This window comes from Hibiscus syriacus, unplaced genomic scaffold (assembly GCF_006381635.1).
Source record: "Hibiscus syriacus cultivar Baekdansim isolate YM2019G1 unplaced genomic scaffold, ASM638163v2 tig00110187_pilon, whole genome shotgun sequence".
NCBI lineage: Eukaryota > Viridiplantae > Streptophyta > Magnoliopsida > Malvales > Malvaceae > Hibiscus > Hibiscus syriacus.
Genome location: NW_024062618.1, coordinates 3056283 through 3069705, shown reverse-complemented (window position 1 = coordinate 3069705; position 13423 = coordinate 3056283). Strand labels below are relative to the sequence as shown.

The 13423-nt window shown below is 32.2% G+C and overlaps 1 protein-coding gene and 2 non-coding genes across 5 annotated transcripts; 1 reads left to right on the top strand and 2 right to left on the bottom strand.

The window, feature by feature from the left end:
* Positions 1–318: 318 nt before the first annotated feature.
* LOC120217766 lies at positions 319–8427 on the bottom strand. 3 transcript variants are annotated; one of them, XM_039214845.1, is made up of 4 exons: positions 8345–8427; positions 966–1071; positions 723–847; positions 319–621 (listed from the first exon to the last, which is right to left on the bottom strand). In XM_039214845.1, exons 1-4 carry the CDS (start codon positions 8386–8388, stop codon positions 588–590), a joined length of 309 nt encoding a protein of 102 aa, XP_039070776.1. In that variant the 5' UTR covers positions 8389–8427; the 3' UTR covers positions 319–587. The 3 variants fall into 3 exon arrangements, with proteins under 3 accessions (XP_039070776.1, XP_039070775.1, XP_039070774.1); XM_039214844.1 differs by having other exon boundaries at positions 966–1051; positions 8325–8425; XM_039214843.1 differs by lacking the exon at positions 8345–8427 and having other exon boundaries at positions 966–1186.
* TRNAD-GUC lies at positions 6840–6911 on the top strand. The gene has a single exon. It is a non-coding gene; the product is annotated as a tRNA-Asp (tRNA).
* Positions 6966–7039, bottom strand: TRNAV-AAC. Its single transcript has one exon. It is a non-coding gene; the product is annotated as a tRNA-Val (tRNA).
* Positions 8428–13423: the final 4996 nt, after the last annotated feature.

Genomic DNA, 13423 nt, shown 5'->3' with positions numbered 1-13423 from the left:
TTGAAGGGCAGTTTTCCATTAACACCAAAAGAGATTCATGATTTTGTTGTTAGTAGATGCAAAACAAGGCTCTCTAAAGCCATGGGAATATCTGTCAAAGGTCCAATATTTCTTTATTTCAGCAGGAAATTCTTGTACAAATATTCTTTGATTTATCATTTTATCATGTAGTGCATCTTTGTCAACTTTCTTTTTTTCATGTATCAGAATGAATTAGAAGAATTCTGTAGTCTTTCGTATGTTCTTTATTTCTGGGTTCATTGCTCATTCAGAATCAAGTGATCCTACTGGATAATAGTTACAGATCGAAACGTAATGAGAAACCGAAAGGGGTTATTAGCTTTGATAATCATAATGAAAAAACAAAGTGATTACAAGAGAGAGATCTTCTAATTATCTGTGTACGATCTATAATACTTGATCTTTCTTGTAGAAACAATTATTTCATGAAATCTGTGGAATCTGGTAAGAGACAAACTTTCTGCTATTGAAGCTTGTTAAATTTAATCCACTAGGAGTCATCTTGTACAATGCTAACATCTTTATTAGCACTGCTTAATCCTCCACCATTAAGGATTTGAAGCCATCTATCTTTGAAGGAGATCAAGGATCTCAGCATCTCTGGATTCAGAACATTGACAAAAGCTTTAACTTGGAGTACAAAAAACAGTTCACAGTAATTTGAATATGGCTTATCATGGAACCCGAGACAGAGTTCTTACCTCGGATGATACGACGTTTCCAGAAACTGTCGAGGACAACGAGGGCCTTCATCGTACCCTTCACAAATAATTTCTCCATTTTCATCTCTATAGCAGATTACACCCTGGGACTGATCCTCGAAAACCTTTTTAAATATGAAGTAGACATCCGATCAAACATCCATGACAGGTTAGGCAATCTATATGAACGAGAAACATGGAAGACAAAACAGAAAAAGAAAAAATATATATATATATATTGACCTTGTTGGAGAATGATCTGATCTGATTTCTATAAATTTTCTTGCCAGGAACTTGACTTTGTTTAAACATAACGATCTTGTTGGCATGTTTGATAACTGGATTAGATGTTGTAACTGGAACATGAAAAGGAACAGAGTTTGTAACAGACACTGATCTTGTGCTACATCGGTGGAGGGGGATCAAAGGAAGCGAAGACATCACTGTGTTTATGTTTAACACTTTGGAACATGACAAAGCATAGATTATAAAGTATTGCAAAATTTATTTATTTTAATGAAAATTTGAAAAAATATTATTTTATTATGAAAACTGATGCAAGAATTATATATAATTGTTGGGAGGTTAAAGTCTTGTCATGGTTTTGCAACCAGAAGTTTTCATAGGTAAGGTAGGGCCCTTGGAGCTTATCTTCAATTTGCTGCTGCTGGTGAAGCCTGAGTCAGCTTTGTAGTTGATTCTGCTTATTTTTTTTTTCCTTTATAGTTTGTTGGTACGTCCACTCATATTCATTCCTGTAAAATTTTTGAAATGGAATACTTTTCCATATCTTTTGTTCATCAACATTATGGGTATATATATATATCCTATAATATACAAATTAATTATTTTCCATTAATTCTTTTTAAAAGTAATATGGGAAAATATTTATTTATTAAAAACCGTATCAATAACCTCTTGCCAATTGCAGATTAAATAAACATAGTCGGGACTATCATAAAATCTTACAATGATCGCCTAGTGATAGTTTGATAAGCAAAAGTATCAACAAATGAAACAACAATGTATATAAGTTGATCGCACCAACGGCTCCGAGCACCAACTATGGAGGAAAAAAACTTGAAGAATATCCAAAACGACAAATGGAGAAGGCGCTCTCCCCTTAAAGGCAATCTCATCCATGAAAGCATGTTGAAATACATGCCAAGAAGAAAAACCAAGAAATAAACCTACACCGAAAGCCCATAAATACCGGTATCCATGATACCTTTTACTAGAAAAAGGATCAAGAGAAAACATTAATGTTAAACTATGATAAAACTAACACTAGAAACTACTAAAAGTAAGAGGAAATAACACTCCTCAAATTGGAGCATAGATATCAATCATGTCTACCTTGTTACATAGATATTAATCAATGTGTTTTGTTTGTTCATAAATGACATTCTATTTTTACCTTTTGCACTGAATCGTGATATCACATTTTATTTCATACTCCTCCATGAAATTAAGTTTCCACACAATATCTTAAAGTAGATCTCATGTTACATCATGTCAAATTCATTGAATTTTTTTTATCATAATATGATCAAGATTGTCATATAAAATTTTACGTCTAGGAATGCTTTTTAATATCATAAAATTTATTTTATTATTTTTCTACGATTAACAGTTAATGATGACATATATTGACTCAACATATTTACCAGATAAATAATATTAAGACGTATCATGATAAGATAATTCAAATATTCAATAAATATTGTATACCTATTAATATATATAGATAGTTCACTTTTTTGGTTAATTATAAATTGAGAATACTATATTGTTTAGCACTCAATTTCCCCGACTCAATGGTAGATCAAAAACATGCTTCATCTGAGATAGGACTATTTCATTATTATTCCTACTAATTTTAATTCTCAAATAAATATTTTAATATTTCAAAATCTTTAGTATGAAATTGAGTATGAAATAGAGTTTATAAATAAAATTTTCTAAGTGAGTATGTAAGTGTAGATGATAAGAAGGGCTAACAAGAGTCTTGATACCCTGAAAATTTTGAAAATGTTACATTATAATTCTAAAATGTTTTCGAAATTTTAATTAGTCCCTTTCAAACTTTTAAGAAATTTAATTTTTTTTTGAATATTTTCAAATAAATCCTTTAAAATTATTTAAAAAATTGTTGATTTTTTAAAATTCTTGAAAAATTCAATTAGACCCTCACGGGTTTTTTTATTTTTATTTACTAAATCCCATAAATTTTATTAAAAATTTAATTAAACTTTTAAAATTTTCAAAAAATTTAATTATACCTTAAAAATTAATTAAACCGTTCAAATTATATCGCTAAAATATATCTTTATGAGTCTAATCAAATTTTTAAATTTAAAAATTGTATTGATGTCAAATTCTTATCAAATGCTGATAAAGTGGGGTCCTTGGACTGTCATTAAAGTAATTTTTTTTATAATTGGACTTGCCATTAAAGTAAATATTAAGATTACGTGTACGTTTAGTCATGCCGGTTAAATGATAAGATATTATAATAATTGTGGGTTTATTTTGTTTTCTTTGGAGAAATAGTTGTGGTGTAAACAAATTCCTTTGGAGTTAGTTTTCAGTCTTTGGCACTCTCTGGGGTACACCAAAGGCTAAGCTGAATTGTTTATTTGGGACTACTCTTTCCATTATCAAATTATAGGTGTATAAAGTCATTGGATTCTATTTCTCTTTAATATTTGAGGTAAATCAGTGGTAATACTCTTCCATTTTATATTATTATTTCACAAAACATGGTTATATACAGAACATGGTTTAAATCCATAATAGAAATGGTTACATACATACAGATTTATTCAATACGGTAAAATCCATGATGTTTCTTTTATTCTCATAAAAGTAGGTATAAGACTTGGCATGTTCTAAGGTTCATAATAAAACAAAACATTAAGGAGATGGAGTTGCAGGGAATCAGAATATGTTATCTGAAACTCTTGTATGATCTCATGTTGAGGATATGAGGTCCTCTGGCAAGCATCTCAATCTTTTTCTCTTTTTTTCATTTTTTTTTTCATTTGTGATGAACTTGGTTAAGTTGCAGTCCTCGATCGATCTTGTGAAAACTGGAACATTGAGATTGAAAGCTTCCATTAGCTTTCTTTGCTAATAATCAGTTTACCAGTTGTAGCATGTATGGTTAAGATAGAACAAATTCAGCCATCCAAGAAGATATGAACATTTCTTCAAAAGGAAAAAGAAAAAAGACATGAACATTAGAAAAAAGCAAGCACCTCAGAAGAAAGAATCCTACAAGGGTAAGCAAGAGCAGGTATTAGTTATTTATATTTTGCTTTTACTCACAAAATGGGCCGCCGAACTTTGTAGCGGAAGCTTGTGACCCAAGTGGGAGCATTAAGATGATGAAACATGGGTCTGGCTCCTTGAGTCGGACAATCACGTGACTTTACAATGGCCTGCCCGATCCAAGCTAGGAGTATGCCCTCTTTATATTTGGCTCCAATAATCTGCTAACAGTTCCATATGATTTAATGTCCACTTTGCACCCCTCATTTAAACGTGCTTCAAAAAAAAAAAAAAGCTTTTGCCTCTTTTTTTTTTCAAATTTATTAGTCATATGCTACTAGGGATGGCAATGGGTCGGGTTGGGTCGGGTTTTTGGGCCACCCGACCCGACCCGAGAAGAAAGGGTTCTCCACCCGTGACCCGACCCGACCCGAAAAAATTAATGTTTCACCCGACCCGACCCGACCCGAATATATGACTTAGAAACCCGACCCGACCCGACCCGAAATAAAAAAAAAAATTAATTCAATGAAAACAGTGACTTAATTGAAAAAAATTATATATGGAGGGATATTATTGTAATTATCCCTAAATATATAAGATAAAATTATATATATTTTTCGGGTCGGGTCGGGTCGGATTTTTTTACCCTAAACCCGACCCGACCCGAACAGTGCATTAAAAAAAAACCCGACCCGACCCGAACCCGAATTTTTTTTTAAAAAAATCCGACCCGATCGGGTAGGATCGGGTCGGAACCCGTCGGATTCGGGTTGAGTTGCCATCCCTATATGCTACTCTATTTCCCTGCATGTCTTACACTTTTACCACTATTTTGATTGAAATTTCATGGGCTGGTCTGAGTAATATCTCTAAGACTCTAACATAAAGTCATTGGATTCTATTTTTATCTTTAATATTTGACATAATTGGTGGTAATGCTTTTTTATTTTTATTTTTGATGATTAGACATAATTAAATCATATTTATTATGATTTAATTCTAATACCCTTTCTATTATCAAATCATAGGTGTGTAAACTGTAAAGTCATTGAATTCTATTTTTCCTTTTAATATTTGAGGTAATTGGTGGTAGTACCATTTATTTTTATTTCAAACAATTAATTATAAGCTTAGGATACCAATTCAAGGACTGAAAACACAAAAAACTTGTTGTAACCGCTTCTATTTTCTTCTCCGTAAACCATCTAGGCAAAAATGTCATCAAAGATATAAACCATGTTCACTGGTTTGCATATGTTAGAAAAAACATAACAACCTTCTTGTTTCTTTATGTGCCAGCTTCAACCATATGTGAAAATTGTATTATCCATCATTGACTTGGATCCATTTGAGTTGAGTTAAATGTTATTGAAAGTGACGTCCACAAGTAATTATGGTTAGAAAAGAGATGATTAGTCATTCACCTAGCCACCTACCGGCAAGTATTTTATAGAACAAATAATGAATTTCCTTCCTTCATCTTCTCATTTCTTCGCTTGATGTACCTGGGGGTATAAATGAGATATAATTAAATCATAATTATTATGATTTAATTCTATCACCTTTTCTATTATCAAATCATAGGTGTGTAAAGTCGTTGAATTCTATTTTTCCTTTTAATATTTGAGGTAATTGGTGGTAGTACCATTTATTTTTATTTCAAACAATTAATTATAAGCTTAGGATACCAATTCAAGGACTGAAAGCACAAAAAACTTCTTGTAACCGCTTCTATTTTCTTCTCCGTAAACCATCTAGGCAAAAATGTCATCAAAGATATAAACCATGTTCACTGGTTTGCATATGTTAGAAAAAACATAACAACCTTCTTGTTTCTTTATGTGCCAGCTACCGGCAAGTATTTTATAGAACAAATAATGAATTTCCTTCCTTCATCTTCTCATTTCTTCGCTTGATGTACCTGGGGGTATAAATGAGATATTGTATCCGTAAGCTCTCATTTAGCTTTCTTTTGCTGGTAAGCAGTTTACCTGCAGTAGCATGTATGGTTAAAATAGAACAAAGAAAACCATTTCCTCTGTGTTGAGCTTTAAACATATCACATAGCCACTGCTTAATGCTTTGCTGCACCAGCCGAGTTAATGAACACACTATGTCCTTTGCAATGAATCCTTTCCCTTCCACAGCTGGTAATTCACACAAGAACTATCAGTAACTGACTTAAACTATTCAAGCACATTATCTAATGTGTAACATTTTCAGTAGAAAGCCTAAACAACAGTGCATAAAACCAGCCAATATGTTACACCGCAGGAAATGAATTTGTTCGCTGTCTTTAGGCCTATTCTATTCAATTACTCTTTTAAGCTCAGTCCATTTTGATGTCTCTACTTTTCATGTTCAAATGTCAATCACCTTTTTCAGGCTTCAATGTCAATTTTACTAAAAAAATTCTACAAAACTTCCAACAGTAGAAGCAAAAATGAGCAGTCCTTATCAACATCAAAAGATCAGTTCAGATCACCTTCTAATTAATGAAGCTTGAAGGGAGCATTGAGGGACAATTTTCCTAAGAAAAACCAATACATAGTCAAATTGATATTCTAATTCAAGTAGCGTATTGTAGTATATTATTTGCATGCCTTTTAGAATGTTTGGGTTGTGACCAAATAAATAAATACTGAAACATAACATAAACAAACAATAATTTCAAAACACGATTAAATGAAATGTTTATAAAATAAAAATATACAAGCATGAAAAAAAAAATTCTAAAGTCTATTTTGACATAAGAAAGCATAGGAGTGCTATGTTCTCGAAATGTCCAATTAACATGTCGTATAGTTTGTTTAATAACAATAACAAAATATTCCAAACGAAGTCGTTGTAGTATAGTGGTAAGTATTCCCGCCTGTCACGCGGGTGACCCGGGTTCGATCCCCGGCAACGGCGTCTGCTTTCTTTTTCGTCCTTTTCAAAGAAAAAAGCTGAAAAACAAAAAATTTATGGCTTCGCCCGGACTCGAACCGGAGACCTTCAGTGTGTTAGACTGACGTGATAACCAACTACACCACGAAACCTCTCCGCCTCGTGTTCAATGAAAATAATTCATAACGTTTTTTCTTCTGTCATTCAGATTATGTGCTGTAAGGGCGTGAAGGAACGCCTTTTGCAGGTTGGCTTGATCATGTTCTCTCTCAGTTCATCCTGAAAGTTGGAACCCTATGTGGTATGTATCAAGGTATTTGGCTTATGTTCAATTGCGAGTTCCTTTTTGTTGTTGCACCTATAACTGTCACAAGGTGTTGTTTAATGTAAAAATAGTTGCCAAATATTGTATTTGCAATGTAAGCCCTTTGAGTTAAATTCTTTTTGTTTAATAATGCTGCATACTTACAACCGGGCTTCTCTCTTTCATGGTGAGACTTGATGTCTTTCTTGTGCTTAAATAATTTAGACTTCAATTTTGTTACTGGGGATACGTCCTTTGCTTAGATGGATAACAGTCCTACCACTGGCAGTGTGAACACTACTACTGCTTCTCTTTATTTTTGGCAGCTCTACATTCAGAAAATTGTTTCCGGAATACGTGGATAAGTACAAGAAGCAGCAGCCTGTGTCAGATCATTTATCATCAGAATCACCTCGAGGAGAAAAATCTAAATTTGAGTCTGAAAAAGTTGTGAACACTTCAGAGGAATATGTTAAAAAAGTAGATATCCTATGGGTATGCGAAGAAACCGGAAACAATCTTTACCGACATAGATCATAGATGATATTGTTGCTAGTTTCGACATGGATGATGTTTTAACTTTCTTTGCCGGTAGTCAGTTTAGCAGTAGTAGCAGAGCGTGTATGGTTAAAATGGAAAAAATTCAGCCATCCAAGATATCATGAACATTAGAAAAAAGTCAAACATCTTAGAAGAAAGAATCGCACATGGATAAGCAAGATCAGGTATTAGTTTTTTATATTTGTTGTTACTCACAGAATGGATTGCCGGGCTTTGTAACGGAAGCTTGTGACCTGAGTGGGGGCATTGAGATGATGGGACGTGGGTTAGGCTCCTTGAGTCGGAACCTTGTGGCTTTACCATGTCTTGCCCGTTCCAAGACAAGAGTTGGGCTATGGGACCTCAGTGAAAACTGTGTCATGGCTACTACTAGAGTGAAGGGTTTACAAGCTTCATTCACCAAGATCCAACATGTCTCAGCGAAGCCTACCTTAACTGAACCATCATCTTTTCTTTTTTGACATCTCTCGTTTTAATTCACAACCCGCTCAATTTTCTTCTGCCTTTTATCCTTTTTCCTCAACATTAATTCACAAAAAGAAGGTGTTTAATCATAATGATATCGTTGGCATGTTTGATAACTGGTTTAGATGTTGTAACTGGAACATGAAAAGGAACAGAGCTTGTTACAGACATTGATCTCCTGCTACATGGACGGAGGTGGATCAAAGGAAGAGAATATGTTTTACACTTTGGAACATGACAAAGCATTGGTTATAAAGTACTGCAAGATTTACTTTTTATTATGAAAATGTCAAAATATTATTTCATTATGAAAAATGATAGAAGAATTATAGATAAATGTTGGGAGGTTAATGTCTTGTCATGGTTTTGCAATCAGAAGTTTTTAAAGGTAAGGTTGTCCTTGTTGCTGCTGGTAAAGACTGAGTCAGCTTTGTGATCGATTCTGCTTCTTTTTCTCTATACAATCTGTCGGCCCTTTACTCATATATTAAAAGCTTCTTTACTTAAAATCTTAGAAACTTATTAGCCTAAGTATTGTTCATAGCATACATTCACCTAATGACTCATGCTTAATTCATTCGACATGAGTAACAACCTAATATATGCATCAAATACCAACCAAAACATATAAGCAACGAATGAATAAAACTTTACAACTTGTGCCAATATCAAAATGACTCAAAAATAAAACACATATGTATACATAAAACGATCATACCATTAAAATATAATATATACCACATTAAACATGCAACCAACTCTAAGAGTTTCAGAACAAATATTTAAAATGACAAAATATTTTGTGACTTGTTGAACTGTAATATGATATATAAAACTTATAGAGTTCCAAAGAAAAATAATAAAAAATACAGAGTGTGCTCCGAAAAGTTCAGTGAGATTATTGTTTAAATACACACTCATATATATAACACATATAACATAATCTTTTTCGTATAAAATATATTATAATTGTGCAATGTATTGTGGCATAATCTACTAATCATGATCAACATATTCAAATTATAATTTTGGGTAATTTAGTACAATTTAACCTAATTTGGCACACGGTAACCTAGTGTATATGAATACATGAGTCTAACTTCTCATCTCCAAGGAATAATGCCAGAATCTTATCAAGTGCATCCCTCCATTTCATGGAGATTCAAAATCTTTTAAAAACACAACATATCCCTCTGCCTCACCATAAATAATCGCAATCCCTACATAGACGTTATAAACTCAATGATATGCTAATTGTACATGATACAAAGTTAAGATAACCATGACAACATTTGAAGTAGAATTCACCGTTTGATTTTCAAAACACAATACGTAACATGATTCGAAGCACTTAACTTGTTATATTTTCATCTTTTTGCATTATAACACAATTTTTATTTTTTTTATTCATCTTATATGTCAATCAATTTAATACAAACTTTTTGAAAGATCAAAATCGTATCAAATACATATTCAAACATACCTCAAATGAATCATATGATATCCATGAGGTTGGTACACATCTAAATATCTTAATTTAGAACATTTTAGGATAACATGTTTCACACACAATGTATATTGCACCCTTACTGATTGGATATAAAACAGAGCTTTTAATCTTGATAATTATCTGAACAAATTTATTTCAGTGTCACTTATCCCTATTGGATACCAAAGTGATAAAGTTGGATTTGAAGTGAAATTAAAAGGTGCCTAGAATTGGTACATCCTATCAGATCGGTGAGGAATTCGATACCCTATGTTTCCAACCGTTATCTTTTGCAGACTTGATTTACTATCACTCTACCCCTAAAAGATTAGTAGCTATCACGTAATTCCTTGTGGACAATTGGACATCACTTTGTATAACATTAAGCCTTTTAATTTCTTGTTGCAGCTCTCTTACATTAAACCTTTTTTTCCTCCGGACTCTTGGTCATCAACCCATCAATGTGGAGCATGCACTGCCACAGAAGAAGAAGAAGAAGAAACTGAGCAGACCAGATAGGGCTAGGCAGGATCTAGAAAGGAATGTCCTCCTTTGTCCCTAGTCTATAGGACATTGAAGCTTTTTATGCAATATTAGCGCATACAAAACATGGTTTAAATCCATAAAAGATTTATTCAATATGGTAAAAATCCATGATGTTTCTTTTATTCTCATAAAATTAGTTTGTGTACAAGACTTGACCTGTTCTAATGTTCATAATAAAAAAAATATTAAGGAGACGGATTTGCAGCAAACCAGAATATGTTATCTGAAACTCTTGCATCGTCTCATGTTGAGGGTATGAGGTCCTTTGGCGAGCATCTAATCAGTTTTTCTCTTTTCTTTTTCTTTTTTTCAGTCCTTGATCGATCTTGTAAAAACTGCAACATTGAGATTGAAAGCTCTCATTAGCTTTCTTTGCTGAATTTGAACTAGAACAAATTCAGCTATCCAAGAAGACATGAACATTAGAAAAAACACCTGGGAAGAAAGAATCCCACATGGATAAGAAAGAGCAGGTATTAGTTTTTTATATTTGTTGTTACCCACCAAATGGATTGCCGAGCTTTGTAACTAAAGCTTGTAACCTGAGTAGGGGTAATGTGATTGAGGTGGCAAGAGATGGACAAAGGGCCTCAGTGAAAACCGTGTGTGTTGTGGTTTTTAGAGTTAAGGGTACTGCGTTAGGCTGGTTTCACAGAACAGGTTTTCTGTTTTGCTATCTCTATTTTCTTGTCTTTTAGCCCTTTTCGTCAACTTTAATTTTGGGGGATCTCACATCAAACATTTACCGAATCAAAACATATTTTGGTTTACATGCTGTAACTGGAACATGAAAATGGACTGAGCTTAACTTGGGTAGCTGTAGCTGTTTTAATTTCTTTGTTTGTGTTGCTTTTTCCTCATCTTCACAAGTAATAAAGGGAGTGTAGGCTACACTCGGTATAACTAGTGTAATTATGCATTGGCAATAAAGGGAGGGTACACTGGTATCTCTTTCATTGTTTACTAAATTATATATGAAACTTTTTTTATTAAGATGAGATAAATATAAAATAGTATCTATTTTTTTAATATAAATAGGAAAAAAATATAAAGATAGGAGGCTAGACAGGTCTCCTAGCTAACGTCATTTCCAGTTGGTGATTGTGGAAGGTCCCCACGCAGAACGTCTGCAATTGCCATGGGAGGGGTCTGAAAAAATATGGATACCAAACGGTAGATTCCAAGCCAATTTAGCCATACAGTTCTGACTAAGTTCCACTCTTTTAAAAAATAATTCTAAAACATTTGATATTGGATGCTCATCACTCGAATCCATTTAAACAAAGAAAAAACCCCATTATAAAGTAAAACCATTTAAACCAGTTTCCAAGTATGTAGGGATGGATGCAAGAGGCGGCACCTGGGGCGGTTATTTCTATTGATAATCTGTTTTCAACTTTCCTAAAATTTTACAGATTTATTGTATCTTAAAATTTTATAAATTCGTCACCTATCATAAAATGGGGTCTGTTTGTTTGGCTGTAATTGGTTTTCCGGAAAATGAATTACTGAAATTTGAATTACTGGAACTGGAAAATAAATTACTAGAATTTGAATTATGGAAAATGAATTACATTTCTGGAAAACGTTTTTCGGAAAATGTTTTCCGTAAAATGAATTACATTTTTCTAAAAAACATCTGGAAAACGTTTTATGATATTTAGAAGATGTTATTTAAACCTTTTTTTCCACTAATTGAAGAGTTTTTAAAAAATTATTTGTTACAAATATTAAATATAATAAATAATAATATTATTTATCATAAAACTTAATATTATTATTTTAAAATATTAAAATAATTTATTTATTATTAAATATATTTTTATAATTTTATTAATAAAAATAATAATTTTTGTATATTTTAGTGAAATAAAATATTATAAATTATATTAATTATTTATTAAAGTAATAGTGTTATATTATATTTTAAAAATATTAATTAGTATATTTTAAATATCTTTATTAAAATATTATTTAAATATATAAATAATATTATTCATTATTAAATATATAAAAAAATATTATATATTATTAAAATAAAAATATAATATCTTATATTATTATAATATAATTGATTATTTTATATAATATTAAAAATATTATATTATATTATTATAAATATTAATAAATAAATAAATAATATTTTGATGAAAATGATATTAAAATATTTTATTAATATTAAATTCATAAAATAAAATTATTTTGAGTATTTATTGTTTGAAGTGAAAATTTCGGAAAATGACTTACAGAAAATGAATTCGTAAGTCATTTTACAAAAAACACAAAGGAAATTATGTTATTAGGAAAATGAATTACATCCCGGAAAATCAATTACGTGAAACAAACACGGGAAAACATTTTCCAGAAAACGAATTACGTGAAACAAACACATGAAAACGTTTTTCGGAAAACGAATTACGTAAAACAAACACAAATTCGGAAAAAACCAATTCTGTAATTCCAATTACGACAAACAAACACACCCTTATTTACATCCTAATTTCCAACTATTCAAACCTTACAACTGTTATTCGAAATAACAAAGTTAATAAAATGTACAAATGTTTTCCATTTTGGCCGATTGTATCATATCTCAGACTGTAAAAAAAAGAGCAAACGATGAATAAAAGAATATACTACAGATGGGTGTATTCCCCTCCTCTCACGATTTGGCGGTCAAATACAGACAAAACTCTCACAAATTGCCGATGAAAGCTCCAAAGAAAGTGGGTTTTCAATCCATTTTCCAAGTCTTTTAGCAAAAGAAAGCAAGGAAGAAATGGTCAAGTTTTGGTGAGGGGCTACGTTGATCCTGCAAAGTGGACAACTCGGACGAACTTTGAGCCACGAATCAATGCACTGATCATGAAAACTATGGTGACATATCGGTAACGACCGGAGGTTTTCCCCTTCGGAGACCTTGCTAAGGCAAACCACGCACCAAACGCTGCTGCTTTCGGTATCTCCAAACCATCGCTTCAACAGTTGGTTATAAACATGGCGACAATCGATGATGATGACGACGAGGAAAGCCATGAAAACCCAGATTATTGGGAGCATCTTGGCTAGCTGAAGCCTGGATATGATTTGGAAATGGAAGCGTACGAATTTATTTGGTTTGTTTCAAGTCAAATTCCACGGTTCTAATTCTTGGACTGGTAAGAAATGGTG